This window comes from Cheilinus undulatus, linkage group 7, assembly GCF_018320785.1.
Source record: "Cheilinus undulatus linkage group 7, ASM1832078v1, whole genome shotgun sequence".
NCBI lineage: Eukaryota > Metazoa > Chordata > Actinopteri > Labriformes > Labridae > Cheilinus > Cheilinus undulatus.
The window spans coordinates 9,438,155-9,460,081 of NC_054871.1; the positions used below are offsets into that span (position 1 = coordinate 9,438,155).

At 38.1% G+C, this 21,927-nt stretch overlaps 1 protein-coding gene across 1 annotated transcript; it reads left to right on the forward strand.

Moving 5' to 3' along the window:
* The first annotated feature begins 489 nt into the window (after nt 1-489).
* On the forward strand, nt 490-20,664 carry LOC121511901 (regulator of G-protein signaling 5-like). Its single transcript, XM_041790754.1, has 5 exons — nt 490-638; nt 1,708-1,821; nt 3,452-3,513; nt 13,656-13,822; nt 16,626-20,664. The coding sequence occupies exons 1-5, from the start codon at nt 595-597 to the stop codon at nt 16,788-16,790; spliced, it is 552 nt and encodes a 183-aa protein (XP_041646688.1). The 5' UTR covers nt 490-594; the 3' UTR covers nt 16,791-20,664.
* Nucleotides 20,665-21,927: the final 1,263 nt, after the last annotated feature.

Below are 21,927 nucleotides of genomic sequence, written 5' to 3' on the forward strand. Positions count from 1 at the left end.
CCACTGAAACCCTTCATCTTGACCCACTACTGTACTTTCACTGTCTGGTGCTTGTATACCTCATTGGGGCGTATAGCCACCAGATGGTTGCCTTACCTTGTAGTGTTTTGTGTTTTGTGTGACTGCAACTTTGGACTTGTCTATCTTTAAAGGAAATGTTTGATATCAAAAGGACTTCCTAATTATATAATGGTACAATTAAAGAATATAGTGATATAGGAGAAAGGAGGAGGGAAATGTATGCCAGCACCTAACATCTAGACTGTCTTATCTTCATCATAAGATCATAGTTCAAACTAAATTAATGGTCTGTTTGTGTTTCACTCACAGGTCCTGGATGGTTTGGTTTATTGAGACCTCAAAGCAAACATCCATTCACATCTGAAAACCCGCCCTTCCTCATCCCGGCTCCTCCGCTAAACACATTCCAGCCTGATTGGTTCAGAGAGTTGGCCCAGAGCCCACAGGACGTCTGTATAAAACTCCCGCAGTGCTGAAAGCTCGACTCAGACAGCAAAAGACACTCTGAGACTCACTGAGCATTAACAGGAAGACTGACTGACGCACTGAGACTGAGAGAAAGAGAGCTGGAAAATGTGTAAAGGATTAGCCGCGTTACCACAGACCTGCCTGGAAAGGTGAGACCTGCATCCTCATGTTACCTCTCATTCCAGCTATGCACAGTGGGATCTTTAATGTGAAACTCTAAATATATTTCAGAGCTTTTTACTTCATGTTGTACTTTGTGGAAAAAGAGATCAAAGAAGAAATTGCTGTCCTCAGGTCAAGAGTTTCCTTTTGGAAAAGCTTAAAGGCTTCATTGTTGTGAACTTCTGGCTTGCTGAATTTAATTTCTCAGCTCTGGAAATACTTTATTTAGCAGAATCTTGATTTTTAGAAACAATTCCATATATGTTATCCATATTTGCATGCTTTCCTAGATTTTTTTTTCATCTTAATGAAAACAATTGTATAAAGAATGGTGTTATGTTCCTTTAGCAGTCAAAATGAAGAGGAGCTTGGGCAAACTTTAGTCTTTAAATACAAAAAACACAGAAATAAATTATCTTAAAGGTATCAATGCTTAAAACACGAGAATATCAAATATGACACTTTTGCCACTGGTTTATTTTTGGTTTAGAGTTTTATTTTGGGGCAAAACTTTGTCTCAACTCAATTTAAAAACCAGTTAACTAATCAATGTCACAAAATTAATGTCTTTATAACTTAAAAACCAGAAAATATCTTAAATTTAAATAGAAATGTGCTATTATAAGGCTTAATTTCCTTAAATATGGTCTAAGAAGATGAATAAGTGTGATGGTTTATAAACTTAAACAGTTTTGCTGCCATCATATTGTATTTTTTATTTTATTTTATTTTATTTATTTATTAATTTTAGTTTATTTTATTTCATTTTTTGGTGTTTTATATGTTAATTGCTGCTTTTGGGTTTTCTTTTAAAAAGGCGTCGAAACACCACAAAGCCTTGCTTTTGTGTTTCATTTTGAAAGAAAATAAGTGTTCAGTTTGATGTTATATCCAATGAATATGTTTGTGAATGTTAAATTACAGCATTGTGGCAATATGAGGAATAAATACAAGAAGTCTATGTAGAACGGACCTGTTTTTCTTTTTGTGTCCGAGCAAATAAAGCAACGACTTTGTCACAGAGGTTAAACCTCCACATCTGCTTTCTGTCTGCAGGGCAAAGGAGATCAAGTCTAAGTTGGGAGTTTTACTGCAGAAGCCAGAAAATGCAATCGACCTCATCATCCCGTACCCCGAGAAGACCGAGAAGAAGCCGGAGAAGCTGCAGAAGTGAGTCTCATCCTCTGCTTCTGTTGGGGAAATATTCCTAGATGACCTCTAACTTTTATCTGTCTGATTGCTGAAAAGATTAGGGATGGTCAAATGGAAAACCACAGCATAAAGCAACAACATATGAGGGTATTAGAGGGAGAACGCCTGGGCTTAGATGTCAGTGTAAGACAGAGGAAATCTTTAAATTAGCCTGAAAACCTGAATTAGAGATAAATCATGTTTGAGCAAATTCTTTATTGCTTCTTCAAACACAGGCTATTTAGCCAAAGCTAGCATCCAATTTATCCTGGCTTTGGTTTTCTCATGAAATCCTTTGGTTTGTTTACCAAAAATAATCTCCACTGCCGTTTCTAACCTGTCTTTGTAGCTTCAGATAGACCCTTATTTTGTGCAGCAGTGTTTTGGCAACATGCTACTTCCCTTTCGTGTCATTGTGTTTCAGAAGTGAGACAATATATCAAGAACTGTTGTAACTGGCGTTATACATCATAATTTTCTCTCAGCCTGGTGATCTGATTTGATTTATAACTATTGTAGAAATATGGAGCAAGTCTTTAATGTGTAATTTAACCCTGTAAAGTGATAAAATTATAAAAAGTGGTAGTATTATATGGTGTTCTCATTCTAAACACTTTTTTTTAGCTTTAAGCTTTCTATGCAACACATCAACTGCATGCCCTTTTACTGGGCAACCCAATTGTTCCTATGTAGAAAAATCCTGTCAATGTAGCTACTTAACCTCTGTGCCAGAAATGAAAGAGAACCCTTGCAATTTCAGAATCAAAAGTGGGCTTCACCAGTGTCTGCACGCTCCTTGTAATTTGTCCGACACAAATCAGAAGAAACCACTTCTCCGCTGATGTTTCCCAGACTTCAATCTCGGAGCAGAGGCCGAGATCAAACAATGCTGTCTCTCTTTGTAAGACTCTAATCATAAAGCATGTTTGAATATTTATGGCTTGTTGTTTGAAGCTTTGCAGAAAGAATGACGTAGTCTGAATCTTTGCCATGTTTATCAATGATAGCATTAAAAACAGTCCTATGACTAAAAGGACACTTTGAGTTTGAAATCAAACAGTGATTTACAGTTTGGGAAAGTGCAAACGTTTTGACCTCTTCTTCCCCGCAAATTGATTTTTAAAACTCAAACTGTGCAAGTCCTTTGCATTTGCAGTATTTTTGGCACCAAATAGGGTATGTAGTTTAAAATTTAATGGGAAAATCAGAAGCTGCATCCACCTCTGCTTTGTTTTCCACATGCTCAGCAGAGTTCCATGTAGGCAGTAACATAGTTTAAAACAAGAAAAAGTCGCTGACTGCCCACAATTAGACTAAAAAATGAGTCTACATTCAACAAAGAGAAGCAAAGAATCCAAAATCTTTAATTACAGAATTCAGCAAGGCAAGCAAGCCAAAGATATTTGAAAATCACGGTATGAAAAATCTTAAATTCTTCTTCATGTCTATCCAGGACCAACCAAAGACAAAAAACATCCCTATATTTAGAGTGGTAGTTTATTCCTGCAGCCAGACAACAGTGAAATGTGCTACTCAAGGTTATATTTGTTTTTGTATGTGAAACATTGTGTTGAAGCACTCTGACTAAAGTGAGATATTTTGCATGCAGGCCTGCTCCTGAGGAGGCAGCTCAGTGGCGTGAGGGTCTGGACCGAGTCCTGAACAACAACTGTAAGTCTGCCCTCTTTCTCCCTCTCTCACTCTCTTTCTCATGCATAATAAAACTTATTTTTCTTCATTATGATATATTGTTTTCTGTTCTTATAGAAGCAGATTTCTTCCCACTTCAATTTAAAAACAGCAAAGTACAAATTATGGAGTTAAGATGCAAACAAACCTGATGTGTTTTAAAGTTTTAAGGCTTTAAATTGCATTTATTTTGTCAAATGTGGTAAATGATCAAAATCCAATATCTCATTTCTGCAAAGCACTGATTGCAAAAGCAGAAGAGTCAGCTTAGGGTAAAATTTGGGGTAGATTGATGCAAACAAGCCATTCACCTAGAAGTGTAGCTGTCATCCAAGTCATTGCGGACTTCCATCCATCCATTTTCTATACCGCTTGTCCCATTCCGGGTCGAGGGGGGCTGGAGGCTATCCCAGCTGTCACTGGGCAAGAAACAGGGTACACCCTTGACTGGTCACCAGTCAATCGCAGGGCTGACATTCAGAGACAGACAACCAGACACTCTCACAGCCAATTTAAGGCCCTTACTGGGGAGTAAACCAGGAACCGTCTTGCTGTGAGGCAACAGAGCTAAGTGCTGCACCGCTGTGCAGCCCTGATTACATACGATTAAAAAAATAATCAAATCAGCTCAGTTTTACAAAAAAAGGGAAAAAAGAAGTTATTTCAGAAGTAGAATAGAGGCAACAAAATACTTAAAAATGGCGTGAAAAACAAAAGAAATCCAAGCCATTCAGGAAAGAACATAAAATAGCAAAATCAATATGGTAAAAAAAAAAAAATAATAAAATAAAATTTAAAAAGGCTGTAAACTTACCCAGTATTAAAGGCCAAATAAAAAGATGTCTTTTTTATTGCCATGCCTAATTACGGTCCATAATAAGTGCATTATAATCTCTTAATCACAATTATTGCAGGCTTCATTATCCCTTTTACATTCGAGCCAAAAAAACTGCCTTGAAATGATTACATTCAAAATATAAAATAGACCCAAACAGCTGATAAGGAGATGGCAGAACGCTGTGGGGGAAGACGGCAGAGCTGTAGGCTGCATAACAAAATACTGCCAACCACAGAGGCTTTCCAAGTGAAAAATATGCTTAAGATTTTTTGGTTATGCTGCACAGTTGAGCCAACATTGTTTTTGCCCATTTTTTTTGCTTTAAAATCACTTAATTTTGCAGAGAAACTGTACACATCTGCAACACTATATAGCAGGCCTATTCAATTAGCGGCCGGGGGGCCACATGGGGCCCAGAACCAACCCCCAAGTTGCCCAGCTGGTGGTCATGCCAGAGATGCAGAAGGCAACCTGTTTCGCAAGTTTTCATAAATTCCCCAAAGTATTTCAGACCGTGAATGCAACTCTCAGCGTAGCCCAGCAGCAGTCTGCCTACAATGTGCTGCGTCGTTTTGAAGCGTGGTTAGCAACGCTGACAGAAGTAGCCCCAAGATACCGAGAACAAAACATGGCCTTTTCATCTTTAGCTACAACTGTTCAAATTTAGTTTTTTATGCACTTAAGATATGCCTGGGTAAGATGTGACCAAATTTATTATTTATAGAATTTCATTTCATTTTTTCATTCTATTTATTTTATTTTATCCAAGTGAAAAAAAGATTAAAAAAAAGCATTTCTACTACTTCAGGTTATGTTCAAAGACAGCTCCGTTGTTGTATTTTATGGTGCTTTTGTCATGTTGTTAAATTTAAAATGGAGACTATGAACTAAAAGTGCATATTTTTCATTAAATGGATCTTTATTGGTTCTAAATTTGGCATTACCAGCTGCTTACTGGGCGCTGCTTACATATCTGGCCTGGCTACATTTCTTGATTTTAAAATTTGGCCCAGTTGAATTTGTAATTGAGTAGCCCTGCTATATAGCCTAGTTAACCCCTGCCCACTCTCCTCAAAGGACTACCACTGAAATCTCTGGAGGCTAACTACCTCATACCACCGAACTTCAAAATTGCTTAACTATCTCTTTAAAATGAATTAAAATGAATTACCCTTAATCTTGTTCCAGACATACATAAGTACGTATATGTTATGAAAAATATGGTTTCTGTCTTTAAAGTAACCCATCGCTTTCACACCTACCTACAGTGATGACAGCCTTCATGCATTAAAATGCTCATTTGAGACATCTGTGTTAATTTCAGCCTGTTGCATAACCAGCTATAACCTCCTACTCATGTGAGCTTTGACCTACCACAAGTATATCGTGTTGTTTTTTTTCTAACCACTGAAGATCTCCCCGTGAACATAACTGAGAAGATTTTCTCACCGTGACAGCTCAGGTCACCAGGTAAAGGTTGCTTAACTCATGTTCAGAAGTAAAATGTGCCCCCTGATCTAGTGAGATAAAGTTTAATGAGAGTACATCATAAAAAAGAGTCATTTTCAACCTAGATACAAGAATGAGAGCCAACTCAAACTTAACTTTTCCATTAACTTGAAGGATGCTTTACTATTTCTACTAACCGTTCCCATTACTGAGATCCAAAACCAGAGCACCTTCCCGTGTTAGTGAGCAATAATTTGTCTCTGTTTCGTTCTTGCATCACTTCTTCACGCTCCGAGCTCCTGTCTTCATTATGTAACAGCTGGCACTTTAATGTTCCTGGAGGAGAAAACAGGTCTCCTCTGAGCTCTGCTGCCTGTCAGAGTGGCTTATTCAACAGGTACAGTACAGTTAGCAGGGTCTGGTTTCTATAACAACAGCACAGTTTGTGCTTGCAAATGATTAACATAACTTTTAAGACAGTATCTGTAAAGACAGGTAAATGCTGCCATTAATCAGCTTAAGTGTGACTGAAATTTGCAACTTCAATTGTCTTCACGTCTACATTTGTATGCCAGCTTTATTACAGCTGCTTTAAAGCTCTTAACAGGTTATGAAACAGACTGAAGTGAAAGCTGATGCTTCAAACTGACCAACAAAAGCAATTAAGATCATTAGCAACAAGCGTGATTGTTTCTACATGGTCATGTTAAATGTTTAAAGGACTTATGGGCTATTGTCAAATAAAGAGAATGGCTACGGGCTGCTGAAACAGTCTTATTTTAAATTTTCTGCCACATAGACTGCATTGTTGTCCATACAACACCACTGTAGTCCAGCATTTTCAGTACACAGCTGTTCCACGTTGCTGTGCTCACTTGAAAACAATTCAGCTTTTGGAATAGTGTCGCACTTGTCAATGCCACTTGTCTCCTTCAATAGCCAATCAAAATCAAGCTTTGTCAACAGCAATGGCAGAGGGTAAACTTTTTTGTTGTTGAGATTAAAGCTTCCAATGGGGTTAGTTAATAGTGATAGCCATACTCATAGCAGTCGCCACCATCAGTGTGTGAATGGCTAAATGTGTCCAGTGTTGTAAAAGCCCCATACAAGTTACTTTTTAGGAATGCAAGCTACCAGCTTCTGTTGTTATCATTCAGCCCCTTGGATGTTTTACCTTTTAACTGATTTTATAAATCAATCATGGTCAATATAATTTGGCTTTTGAACTGAAAACCTATTTCTACAAAGTAATGTCAATTAAATAAAAAATATATAATGTAAAATATCTAAAATGAATATGTAAGATCAATGTCTTTAATTACAATGAATTGCATCCTTTTATTGCATTTTAAGATTTCGGGAGCTCAAAGACTATGACATGAATTTAACCCAGAACAAAAGGGAGATTTCTTTGCGAACAGTGGAAGTTAGTAAACAGAAATGAGACATTAAGCAGGTGGTGGACTTATTTCTCATCACTGTGACCGCAGGAAGAGACTGCATCAGCTGAACCAAAGTATGCTGGAAGGGTCAACAAAGTATGCACCTGAAAAACAAATTAATGCACTTATTGTGGATCTTAGTTAATCACAATCAATCCTTACAGTCTAATAATCATGTAAAAAATATGAAACTATTATCAGCAATATCATGTCTACATAATAAGGCTGAAGCCAGCTCAGCCGTTCAGGACTGAGCCTTGTCAGACTATGCTACTTAAATCTTGTCCCATCATGGCCGACAGCCTGGCCACACAACAAGAGTGATCCCAACCACTCATTGACACTGTTGTCTCTGCAACTGTTGAGAGTTCACAGGTTGTCGGTGGTGCAGGTCAAAGAGTCTCAGTCACTCTACAACAGAAGAGTTTTATGTGATTAAAGCGGCCCTTTGCTTGTAAAAGGAGAAAACAACAGACCGGAAACAATTATGGATAACAATTATGTATGCCTCAAGCGGAGGTGTTTCTCCTTCAGATGGAACTTAAGGTATGCATGTGATTCTGTAGATAAAATAGAATAAATTGTACACTTTAGTTCCCTGGAGGGAGAGAAATTAGGGACTACTGTACATGACAATGCAAAGATAAAAAACAAATCCTCTCCTGTTGGTAAGCATCAGGGTTCACGTTGTTGATTTTAGGTCAGGATGTCAAACTAGACGATGATGTAAGAAAAATTCTGACGTGCAAGTCTTGTCCAGTTGTGATTACGGGGCATTTTGGATGCGTTATCAATCATGTCACACTACAAGACCATTTGTCATTCCTGATGTGCAAAATTGGGCCCGGGGTTTGACGATGTGCATCTGAGCTTCAAGTCAACTTGTTTACTGTCTTCCATTTAAGGCTATAAGGGGGTTTTATAATTATAGTCTGATGGTTGTTTTCATGACATTAATAGTGATGTCATGCCTAGCGGTTTGCCTTCTATCACACTTGAACTTTAGTGGCTTTCTTGGATTTTAAATGCAAAATTAAGATTAACACAAACACAGCAACCATCCCCAAGGTCTGAATTCTTTACATTTGAAGACATCCAGGATCCCCATCCTTAAAACAAATGTTTTACAAAGGTTAGAGGGTTACATGATCATATTTTGGAGGGGGTGAGGTTACATGGACTGCAGGTGCAAACAGAGATGAATGTAAACATCGCTCGTGTGGAGAGAAAACACTTTTATAACACCAGACATACCAGACGCCAGCTCCCCGCTCCACTGTTTACTTCACTGAGAGCACGGTCAGCCTGAGAGCCTGAAGACTAATGATGAGCTCTACCGGTTAATGCTGAATGTGTAAACTCCTCTACAAATAAGTCACTTCAGTTTCCCCTTTGCATCAAAACAAGACCACGTAGGGATGTTACTGACTGGGTGATACAGACAAACATTTCCTCTGCTCAGCTCTATGGGTGGCTAAAGACCATTTCTAAGATCCTCCGTCAGGTCAGACTGACACAGACGGATATGTTTCATCTGTATGTATGCCTCTATAATGTGTGTGTGTATGTGTAGTGTGTATGCATTGGCCCTGAGAGACTATATGTGTTGTGGTTACATCTCCAGGGAGACATCAGAGTGGCTGCACTGATTTATTGTATTGTTCCTGTAAAGTGCTTTAACATGATAATTTATCTACAGTAATGTTATTCTTCATGGCTTCTCTATTGTGAATTCCCATGAGATTCTCAGAGTTATTGCCTCCCAAGGCCGCCTCAGCCCTCTATGCACTGACGTATAAAAAATGCATCATGTAATGTATATTATGCACCAGGACATAAACAAATACTGGACTCTTGATAAGAAGATCCCACTTCCGCTGCAGAAAATCACAGATTTCTTCCAGGTTCTGCATTTTCTGTGAGTTTTTCCAGCTTTGCCCCGCCACCGTCTCGTCATCAGTTCATGGCTGAGTGAGTTTTTGGGCGCCCCTGTGCTGGGTAAAAACAGCAGCTTGATTGCGACTTGGTGCTATTTTAAACCAAAGTCGCTGTTCAGATCAGAGATAAAAGGCCAGAGTGCTTATCATCAGCAGCACATGCCTGTCCAGACAATGGGTCTGCTCTCAGGCTTTATGTTAGATCACAATAGTCCTTGCTGAAATGACTGGTTGTTTTATCAAGGCTTGTTCTCTGGATCCTAATCTTTAGATGACTGCTGAGCTTTAACACGTTTCAACATCAAAGACTCGATTATATTTTCATCACTTTACTGAAAGCTTTATAAAAGGTACAAGATGTACACCAAGGTTTATTACAGATTACAATAGGAGCATTTTTTGTTCATTTACTTGAAATATAGGAGTTAATTTTCTGGATATTCTCACATACGTTGTTCCTGTTGATTTGATCATCCATTCAAAAAAGTTGGGACGTTGTGTAAAATGTCAAAAACAGATTCCAATGATTTGCAAAATCTTTGCAACATAAATTAATTTGAAAACAGCAAAAAGGCAAGCCATTTAAAGTTCAAATTGATAAATTAGTGTTTTCTGGAAATATACATTGATAATCCTACTTTCATAACTTCAGGAAATTCCAAAAAAGTTTCTGTTTTCAAACGTTGTGCCTCATAATTGAAGCAGGTACTGCATCTGAAATCTGGTACCTGCACTCTTTCACTGTAAAACCGTGCTGTCATAACTCATCAGCTTGGCATTGTCTTGCTGGAAAATGCAAGCACATCTCTGATAAACATGGTCTGGATGGAAACAGATGTTGCTCCTACACCTGTATTAACCTGTACTCCTTGTATTAATGGTGGCTTCACAGCTGTGCAAGTTACCCACTCAGTGGGCACTAATACACCTCCACACCATCACGGATGCTGACTTTTGCTCTCCATGTCAATAACACAGCACACTTTTTCCACTTTGAGTCAGTCCAGTTAGAAGAGCTTGGAGAATTAAGCAGTGCTTCTTTATGCCGTTGTTGATACATGGCTTTCATTTTTTGATACCAGAGTCTAATTTTTATTTTCAAAGTTTATTTATTTAAATTTATTCAACCAGGACAAACTCACTGAGATTTAAAAACCTTATTTACAAGAGTATCATGGCCAAGACAGGCAGCAGCACAATTTACAGAGTTGCAGACGTGAAACATTAAACACGAGAAACACTACAAACACAGTTCAGTCATCTCAAGTTTGTAATTTGTTCCAGCTTTTATTATGGCAACATATTTGGTGTCAGTCACTCCTCATTTATTTATTTTATACGCAGAATTTGAGGAGTGAGGAGATTACATCTTAAACGCTTAGTCAGAGCCAACAGGAGAATGCTGGGGTGGAAGTGGGTTGAAAGCAAAAGTGCAGTGCTTTTCCTGGGCATTGTGGGGCATCATTACATATCAACCAACTCTTGGGTCACGGGGCAGAAACAAAACAATCAAAACATCTACAACCTGATGCATCTTCCTCTAATGTGCCTTCAATCTACTTTAAAACAATTTAAAGAGACCAGACAATTTTTCTGCAGAAGATTCCAGCCTGCAAGAGCAACATATCTGAATCCCCTTTTACCTATCTCAAGGCAAATTTTAGGCACAGATGGAAAAAGTCAATCCTGTGACTGAGTCCTGTAATCCTGTAAGTTCCAGCACCTTTCACATGAATAAAATCACTCAAGTATGATGGAAGCAGATTAATAAAGCCTTATAAATAAGGATGTGTCAGTGATTTAACCTATGAGTGGTCAAAAAAGGCCAACCAACTCAACCATACAGAATACAACCAGGAGCTAAGGACTTTAAATTTGTTGTTAACCCCATGGTACAGAGTGTGCAAAGATATAAGGCATTAAGAAGATGTGTGCATGTACAGCTCATCATCAGCACTGCACTATCCTGGATCCAATCATACCTCATGGACAGACAACAATTCATTCACATTAACAGTTGCTTCTCCTCCATTGCCCCCGTGACACAAGGTGTCCCCCAAGGTTCGGTGCTTGGACCCCTCCTATTCATCATCTACTTGCTCCCCCTCAGTCGTATCATCCGCCACCATGGACTCAATTTTCACTGCTACGCTGATGACATCCAGCTATACATCTCCACCACCTCCATCACCTCAGACACACACTCCACACTAACTAACTGCTTCACTGAAATAAACACCTGGATGAACAACAATTTCCTGTCCCTAAATTACAATAAATCTGAACTTATGATCATTGGCCCCAAATCAGTTACCACACCCATACATAACTTCAGCCTCCAATTAGACTCTTTTACCCTGACCCCCTCACCTAACACCTAACACCTTGGTATCATTTTTGACAGTCACCTCTCCCTTCATCAGCATGTCACCCAGCTCACTAAAACAGCCTTTTTTCACCTAAAAAACATGGCTCGCATCCATCCACTACTCTCCTTCCCTGCAGCTGAAACTCTCATCCACGCCTTCATCACATCCAGAATAGATAACTGCAATAGCATCCTTTATGGCACATACTCTACAGTCCTCAATAAACTCCAGTACATCCAGAATTCCGCTGCACGCCTTCTGACCCACACCCGTTCCCATGACCACATCACCCCTGTCCTCCAAAACCTCCACTGGCTCCCTGTTCCTTACGGCATCCAATTCAAAATTCTACTCCTCACCCATAAAGCTCTGAACCAACAGGCCCCTCCTTATCTTACTAACCTCCCACACCTTCACACCCCCTCCCATAATCTCCGCTCTTCAAACTTCAATCTCCTCTCCCCACCCATAAGAACCAAGCACCGAACCTAGGGGGACAGGGCCTTCTCCATAGCCGCCCCCTCCCTCTGGAACTCCCTCCCCAAACATATCCAAGACTGTACCGACTCTTCCACATTCAAATCCCCGCTCAAAACTCACCTTTTTAAACTGGCTTTTAATGTTTGACTCTTTTGTCTTGTCTTTTGCTGTCTGATTATCTGCTTGCTGTCTGCGTGTTGTCTGCTTAGCTGTTATAGTGTCTTTTGATTTCTTTGGCATGTAATGTGTTTTTTAACTTTTGTACAGTGTCTTTGAGTTCTTAAAAAGCGCTTTATAAATAAAATGTATCATTATTATTATTATTATTATTATTATTATTATTATTATTATTATCCCTGTATTACTTTAGAGGCATAAAAGTGGCAGCAACAAGGCTTTTCTTTGCAGCAGAAGAAAAATAAGACTTATTTCTGAAGCAGCTTTAACTTTTTTTTACAAGTTCCTCAACATGAAGCTTGAAAGTCAAAGAATCATCAATCGAGAGTTTAAGGTATTTATAAGAAGACACAGACTCAGTCATACCACTCTGAGATGTGGTAATAGAAGGCAGGATTATTGGCTTCTTCTGTGAGTTTGAAAACACACGTTTTTTCAGGATTCAGAATGAATTTAAATCAGAGTGTCTTGCATAATATCAAAAGCTTCTTGTAAGTGACATTCATAGATGCAGCGACATGCTATATTAGCTGAAAATGGTTTTCCCAAATGTTCCCAACCTTAAAATGTAAAATTCATCATACAATAATCCCAGTCTTCAATCCAGTACTGCCTGAGGGGTCAAAGGTCACAGGTAAAACAATTCTGGCTTTCAATATTGCCCCTTATGTGCAGAGATTTCTCTGAATCTTTAGATGATATTCTGGACTGTAGAAGGTGAAATTGCATAGCTTCTTGCAAGCTGAACGTTTGTAACGTGGACTCATCAGACTGCAGCACATCTTTCCACTCTGGGTCAATCCATCATTATGACCAATGAGAAATGTGGCATTTTTATAATGACTATACACAATGAGTTGTCACTATCTTTGTGGGGGAAAATGGTTAACATTATCTGTTAACATTTAAAGATGTAATTATGCCTACAGTGTGTCACAATTGTCAGAAGAGTAGCTTGTGCAAACATCCTTATTCTGTCTTTTATTAAGATTCATTTAAGGAAGAAGAACCTCAACAAGATTAAGACCAGCCCTTTAAGACATGGAAAATTAAAAAAAAAACAAAAAACACAACAATCACATAACAGCCAACTCCTGAGACACAAATCATTTATCAGTTTCTTATTTTATAAAGTCATCATTCCATGCTGCAGAAGCAGCATATCTGAAGGCTCAGAGAGCAACGCTAAGTCTTGTGACCAAGTCACAGAGCGAAGACTGCAGCTTTCAGCACTTTTCATATGAATAAAATAACACAAAAGGGAGCTGGTAAATATACTAAGTTTGGCTGGGTCGTGTTTTGCTCTGACTTTACAGGTTGGATGTCTCAATGTTAATTTATACTTTCTAGTGTATTTTTAATGTATGCATACAAGAGGCTGAAATAATCAGTGCATCTCCATCTGTCTCCCTTCTCCTCTTCTCTCCATCAGATGGTCTGACTGCTTTCCGCAGCTTCCTGGAGTCTGAGTTCAGCGAGGAGAATATCGAGTTCTGGATGGCCTGTGAGGACTACAAGAAGACCAAGAACCCCATCAAGATGTCCACCAAGGCCAAGAAGATCTACGAGGACTTCATCCAGTATGACGGACCCAGGGAGGTCAGGGACCACTGTCACTTTACTCTTTAGATGAGATGGCTCACAGGTTGAATACAAAGGGGTCATTAATGTAACCCCAGGCAGAAACCTTTACATGCTGAATACCGCTGGTTCAATTAAGAGCTCTCACTTTAATACAAAATCAAAGTCACTGACCTTAGTTTAGACATTAGTTGGCAATCATTTTATACAAAGTAATCAGAATTCTGAGCCACTTCTGTGCTGTCAAAGTTAAAGAGAGTGTTCAGTGAAATGACTACCATACCGTATTTTTATTCTGTGAAAGCAACATGCAGAGTTTGGCAGTAAATTCATATTCCTTAGAGCACATCTGCATATTTTGGCAATGCATGAAAGCAGAGATTTTATACGAATGAGGAGTATAATTAAAGTTGTTGGGTATATTTTACTCTTCAACAGTTGTTTTATACATTAAATTAAACAGTTGGAGACAATGTTGCCAGCACAACAGTGTGCATACACGTGAAGAGAGTCTTTGTCCTTTAGTGAATAAATGCATACAGGCGTGCCTGAGTGTAAACAGATGATGTTCTTGACAGACTGTATTGAGATGATGCCAACAGATGAACAGCACATGCATGGGATAGTCCAAAGGTAACACGCAAACACGTGTTTGATATGTTTTTAGAAGACACATCTTTTGTTTGCAGTTTGGCGTCTTTTTTCCCTGATTCAAATTTCCTGCATGTATTTACACCTACTAGAATAAAAACCAAGAGTTACAGTAGATGAGAGGATCATTAACAGTCTAATGATCTAAAAATAACACTGCAACGCCGATACAAGCAAGCTAGGAAGAACAGAAAGACTGCAGACAGAAACAGCATGGTTGTATAATTCCACAAAACAATCTGAAAAAGTCTCAGTTTTGATTCAGTATCAAAATAATACAACAGAAGAATATTAAAAGAGGCAGAAAGCAGCAGCAGCTGAATAGAAGTCACATTTACCTAACAGTTCCAGGTAAATATCTTATTTAAATACACTGAAGGCAAAACATTAGACCTGAGTTACGAGCAAAATTTTGTATTTTCTTTCTTATTTCAGAAATCTTAACATGTACATTTTGGCTCGCTGCCTATGCTCAGGCATTATTTTTTACAAGCAACATCTTTAAATGTTTGTAAGAATTTCACAAGTGAATATGACTTTAAGTTGGTGCAGTGTAATGCCTTGCACTTTGACCATAAAAAAGTATTTACCCCTTTGGATGTTCGAGCCTTTTATTGGTTTTATAAGTCAATCATGGCTTAGACAGTATTTGTTTTTAACAAAAAAGTCTTTGTCAAATTGAAAACAGATTACAGAGTAATGTCAGTTAGACGAAAAAATACACATAATGTAAACTTTGTCATTGCAAAGATGTTCATGGCCTGTGAGTCAGTATTTAGTAGAGTCACAGCTGCAATCACAGCATCGAGTCTGTGCAGATAGGTCTCAGTCAGGCTTGAACATCTGGACACTGAAATTTTACTCCATTCTTCTTTGCAAAACAGCTCAATCTCTGTGAGATGGGGTAGCTTTAATTATGAATTAAATCTTCTCCCAAGCCGTAGTTCTCTTGTAGACTGAATAAGATTGTCCTCCAGGATTTTCCTCAATTTTTCCAAATTTCATTTTATCCTCTATCTTTAAAAAGCCTTCCAGGGCCGACTGCTGAGAAGCATCCCCACAGCATGATGCTGCTACCACTGTCCTTCACAGAAAGCTCAATTTTGGTCTCATCAGACCAAAGAACTTTCTTCCACTTGAATTATACTTTTCAATTACATTTTCTCTAAAATGCTTGCAGTGTTCTTTTGTCTTCATGGTGTAATGGTAGCCAGGAATACCAATTCACCAGTGACTGGACCTTCCAGACACAGGTGTCTTTTTACTACAGTCACTTGAGACACATTCACTGCAGTCAGGTGATCTCCATTTCACTAGCTGTGAGACTACTAGCACCAGTTTTCTGAAACTGTTGAATTAGATCTGTCACTTCAAAGTGTGTGAACAGTTATGCAGTCACTTATTTTAAATAATGTATTTTTGTTTACTTTGACAGGTCTATGTAGTTTTATCTTCATTCATACAGCACCAACAGATAAAGCTAGGTGAGCAGCCATGAAGATTTGAAAATGTCAGTAAAATGATTCCCAACCTGATTTCATACCAGATCAGCATTTGCTTGAAATTTCAATCATCCGCTTTTTTAAACACCAAGTCTCTAGGCGGTCATTTCCTTGGAGTAATTTTGTTATTCTTGGAAGTTAATATTGTTCATGTTTATTTTCCTTTGAAACACACATTTTTAGTTATATAACCACTGGGTAAATAAATACCAAAAAAGAAAATATATTGCTTAAATTGGAGCTTAGAGGATGTGGAATTATTGACATTCTTTTCAGCCAGTCCAAATTTCAGACCCAACTCAAGAGTGCATTCGAGTCAGTGTTTAAGCTTTTAGTGCTGTTTAACTTTTACACTCGTGGTCATCAAACTTTCACTCCATGCAAACAAATAATTATACATTGAAGAAAGAATCAAAATGCTGGCAAATGGGCATGACTACGAAAAATGCAAATTACTTTCTTTTGCATCGCTAAGGTCATTTCACAACCAGGTCAGACAAAACACACTGGTGTTTTAAAATCATTATTCAGTAAAATCACTTTAGTGGGTCAGTAGATATTCTGCTCTTGCTTCTCTTATATAATCAGTTTGCATTTCAGGTACCATTATTACTTCTCCTCCTAGCTTTATTAATGCCAAACATCTTATCCTGTCATCCCCACTCTAGGTGAACATTGACCACTTCACCAAGGAAGTGACCTTGAGGAACCTGGTGGACCTCTCCCCCTCCACCTTTGACCTGGCTCAGAGGAAGATCTTCGCCCTGATGGAGAACGACTCCTTTGGCCGTTTCCTGCGCTCTGAGCTGTACCAGGAGCTCCTGGTCAACTAAACAGGAGGAGAAGGAGGAGCAGGAGTCTGAGGGAGGGGAGGTGGGGATCTTTCAAACAGCAGTTCTTTAACGTGACAACAAATTTTTAAATTAACTCTTTCTAATAAACAACTTTTGTGTAAGAAAGCTTGAGAGACAAAGACTTATTTTTTCATAAAGATAACCAAAACAAGAACGTTAGAAACGTTTGTTTCCAAATTATTTTGAAGATTTGTGAAAAGTAAGACTGCCTTTTGAAATCGCCCCACCTTCATAACAGCAAAGGCCCATAAACACAAGTGTTTTTGAATTAACAAGAGTAGTGAGAATCCAGTGTTGACAACAATCAGTCTACATAATCTTGGCTTTAGAGTCTCCAAAAAATGACTTCACGCATCCAAAATAGCCTAAAAAACCTGACTGGTTCTCACAAAAATGTAGACATGCAAAATAAATTTGAAAACAACACACACAGTCAAGATTTGATACCAAAAATGATACCAATGTGTTTCTTTAAAGAAAAGATAACTAGGTATTTAGACATGGCCTCAGGGTCAGATCTTAAACCGTTTGCTCATCAGTGTACCCCTTTGGAAATGATCCGAAATGAATGTGATGTTATACCTTAAACAGAGTTGTTTGGAAAATCCACTGACTGCCATGACTACCCCCCAGAAAGGGGCACAAAGTAGGTCTGGTTTCACTGAGCAAAGAGGGATTTACAAGTCTGTCACTGGGCATTAATTTTCCTACAAAAACCAAAGTATCCCAAGTTTACAATCCTAATTTTACATCATCCACTCAACTTGAGGAGTAGTTCTAAGTTTCAGACCTGCTCCACAAGTCCAGCACAGACTTTTCAGCCCTTACTGAATGGAGACAGTCTTTGCTTAAACAAGACTTTAACTCACAAGTAGAGTTTAGCAGAACTGTGTTGCACCAGCTAGCTCACAGTGGCGCTTATGCATCACTGGCGTTGATGGTGTTGCACCAGCTGAGATAGAAGGAATGAAGTCCATTAAGAAATACGCGTATCAGGTTGGATTACTTTTTACCTTTGCTTTGGTTTTCCATGAGCACATATCAGGCCCACCATTAAATTACCTCACACAATTGACAGTTTAACCATTCAGTGTCATAGCTGTTGTTCTGCACTGGCTGCAGATTAAGAGCCTGTATCCACAGCTGTTTCATTCATGCTAGCAGCATTCAACTTCAGTTTCAGAACACTTCTCACCAAACAATGCATAGGAAACTCCTGCACACTGTCCAACTTGCAAAAAAAAGGGGACATTTATTTTGCTGCATGAGCTCTGATGCCATTTTGAGAAGTTGGCTGCAGGTGTGAGGCCACTTCCTATATCAGGATGTCCCGCCCTTTTTGACAAACTGTTTGCCTGATGAAGGTCTAGTACAGTAATGTTGCAAATAAATATTCAAATTTTTGCAAGTTGGGCAGTGAGCAGGAGTTTCCTTTGAATTGTTTGTTGGATTCCTTGTTACTTTTCATCCATTTTTCTGAAATCCACCTGTCAGCTGTTAGTAGAAAAGATAATGCATGTCAAACATTTATGGTCAACTTTCAGCTTTAGACATTTTAGGAGCGAAATTTTCCTGCATCAAACCCAGTGATGCATAGCTCAGAAATATCCAGCTCAAATATCTCAATCGCCCCCTAGTGGCTGGTTGTGGTATAGGAGCTGATCTAACTGTTAGAGGCTAAAAATGTCATACATTCAAAACAAAGTAAAAATATTTAAACAAAATTATATTAATAAGACAAACACAAAAAAAGAGTTTATTTGGAAGTTTGACCCCAAAGAATATATGAATATAAAGAAAGAATATACATATGTCGTGTGCTTGAGAAATGCTGGACAACACTGATGTTGTACCGAAAATGAGCGCTGCTTGCATTGAGAATGCCGGCTGTAGAAACAGACCCTGGAGTTGTAGGCTTTGGTTATCACCTGATAATTATGTTTTGTCATATTTGCATACATTTTCCATCTGTTTGATATCAGACAGCCGTTAAAGGAGGTTAATATCAGCTGTTAGCCTCTTCAGAGATGCAGCAGAGAGATGCAGCACAGAAACAGGCAGAGAATTTAGAAAAATGACTTCCACTGATTCATCAGATAAAGTAAAAACATCATATCTCATCATATCTGTTGCATGGTGCAACATGCAAAGTATTTTGGTGACTCAAGCCATAAATGTATCTAAAGAACAGCTGGGAATAACTTCTTCTTTATGAGATTTTCTTACAAATACGTCAAATACTTCACTTTAATTGCCGTAACTCATTATTACTTTGTTTCAGGCCTAAACACAGTCATTTCTTAACATGCAATAAAAAAGCCAACATCAAAATAGAGGATTCCTTTCAATAAAAGCTGGCTTTAACTTGAGCTTACATTTAAACAACATCAGAATCCTTCATCTTCATCTTCAATCATTTTACAACAAATTACTTTGGCTCTTTCTTTTTGTAACTTACAAAGACAGTGACCTTTAAATCTTTGTGGTTCAAACACATTTTGAACATTTTGAGTGCTGGAAAGGTTATGACCTTTTTCTTTCAGCGTGTGAAGAAACCAGATGAGATGAATGGCAGTTACACAGTTTTAAACCAGAGATTTAAATAAAAAATTACCTTGCAAAGAACAATGAGTTTTTTTGATAAAATAACCAGTAAAATAGCCTTTGTAACCCTTTTTTAGCACCAGTATCCCACACGATTGTCACTCTTATTTTGCCTCTTCCACTCTCACACACACACAAAGCTAGGTTTGGATTTCCACCAAACGTCCACTTTTATTTAGGATGCACCCTGTGAGAGTCGTCTCTGAGAACAGTACTGGCTGGTTGGCTCAGTGGTCAAGCTCCATGGCTACCACGATACTGCAAGTTGCTAAGATGGGAAAACCAAGTAGGAGGGAATCTTATACAGAGAAAGAAAAGAAAAAGAGCAGAGGTTTTAACAGAGAGAGGTCTTTTTTTTCATGACAAAGATGGCTGCAGAGTCACTGAAGAAGTCTGGACCTGTATTTATGATACACCAGTAAAAACATGGGAGACAGAGCTTACAGGTTTGCAGCACAGGATGATGCTAATAGCTACTGAGCATCATTTATTATGACCTTTATATCACCAGCCACTGAGAAAACCTTACTTTGAGTCTGTTTAAAGCCAAAAGTAGAATCAGGCAAAGCAATGCAATGCACAAATTCAGCTAGAATAGCTGCAATTATACTTTTCTTATGCAATTTTACTGGTTAACACCTTAAACCACAAGTTATGTTTCTCTACAGCACCCTAATAACAGAAACACTGGTATCCATCTGATTTACACTAAGCAGGGATGAAGTTTGACACTGATGTGAAGAAGGATTTCATTGTGGTGTTCAATTATATAACCTTAAGTTGAATGTAGCAGCCATAAAGTGTGATTATATATTTAGATTTTACTGCTTTTTATATTAAACACAAACAGATATGTCTTAAGAGTATTGTTATCCACATATTCAGCAGCTTAGAAGTCCTTATTGGTCACTATAATAAAACAATTTCAAGAAAATTCAAACTTTTTTGGATATTTGGGGATGACAGTCATATTTTTTAACTGTATAACACAAAAATGTCCATCAGAATGGGCAACACATGAAAAATTAAAATTGACAAGAACTGACATGGGTTTATTGTGACACAGATTGACCAGTCTGGAGTCCAAACCTTCAGTTAAATCATCAGTAAGGGCTTCATCAGTGCTGAGTATGCATTATCTTTTGTAGCCTTGCATGTACGTTTTGGAGTGGTCACATAAAATATATATGCATACAATTCCTGAAGATGTATTTATTTTTACATGTAAATATCAACCATTTGAAATCTATTGTGTCTAAGTTATTCTTAAATACACCATTTCTACCAGATCTCCATTCAGAGTTTTGACTGTCATAAAAGAGGGAACACTCTCACTTGTCACCTTGTTTTTTTTAATACACAGAATAATAGTGCAGTATGTTTTTGTGATTTAAGATCAGACAGTTTTCAAAAGAAAAAAAACACCCAAAAAACTTATGTTATTTTTACTATAGCTCTATAAACCAGACCAAATCCTCTTCTTTTACTAAAAATGCATTCAGTCTGAATATTTGACTGTTATTGTGACGACTATTGGTTGGATTGTGAATCACATGTGTCATTTACTTTTTTTAGGTAAGACTGAAAAGCTGTTGTCGTTCGTTGTGCCATTTTGCAAGTGAACGCAGTGCATGATGGGAAATTCTTCATACCCCTTGATTTCAAGTGTGGTCCTGGAAAATCTTCATTTCAAGGGCTATGAAGCCCTTGGCCCTTAGACCTAGCCCCAGATTCAAAAAACAATTGGGATACCCCTTCACCTGACATGAATGTGTAAAATCAAGGGGAAGGGCTAAGTTAAGGGCTAAGGGGTAGAACTGGGACTGACTCTAAGAATAGTCAAACTTTGCATAGGGTGACCACATGTTCCAGTTTGACCAGAATGATCCCATTTCAAGCTTTATATACTGTGTCCCAACAAATATCTATACACAATGCACTGGTTGTCAAGATTTTTTTCTGTGCTGAAATAGATATAAGATATATTAGAACATTATATATTATTGTAACAAGTCCAGGGTTCGGTTACAGTATCAAACCAACAAAAAAAAAATTGCAGCACAAATATCAATCATATGCCAAATGAAGCCAAAGTGGTACCAAAATGAAGAGCCGTATTGTAGCTGAAAGAGCAGGCTCTTTTTGGTGAGCTACGTCAAATGACCCTGGATCAGCCTTTTTTCCATGACAAAAACTAGTCTAAGACTAACAAAATAGATCTGTGATGACTAAAACTGAAAAAAACTAAGTTTAGTATTTGTCAAAATGACTAAAATGTTATTTAGTTTTCATCAAAATCTGTGATATTTCTCCACTGTGGCTAAATCTGTCAAAAAACAATGCAGCCGTAACTCTTCTGCTTCTCAGCTGTAGAAAGCAGGGACCCCAGGTTTGGCAGAGTCCATAGAACACACTACCATGATTTGGTACCAGATTTAGGCGAGAGAATAAATGCTTGGACTAAAAGTAAAGACTAAAATGTGAGGATTTTTTATGGACTAAAACTAGATTA

What these genes read in the sequence shown, in the direction of transcription:
- LOC121511901 (XM_041790754.1), top strand. Translation starts at nt 595, where the DNA reads ATGTGTAAAGGATTAGCCGCGTTACCACAGACCTGCCTGGAAAG. An exon ending in AAGCCGGAGAAGCTGCAGAA is followed by an intron (nt 1,822 to 3,451) that starts GTGAGTCTCATC and finishes TTTTGCATGCAG; the next exon opens with GCCTGCTCCTGAGGAGGCAG. An exon ending in CCGAGTCCTGAACAACAACT is followed by an intron (nt 3,514 to 13,655) that starts GTAAGTCTGCCC and finishes TCTCTCCATCAG; the next exon opens with ATGGTCTGACTGCTTTCCGC.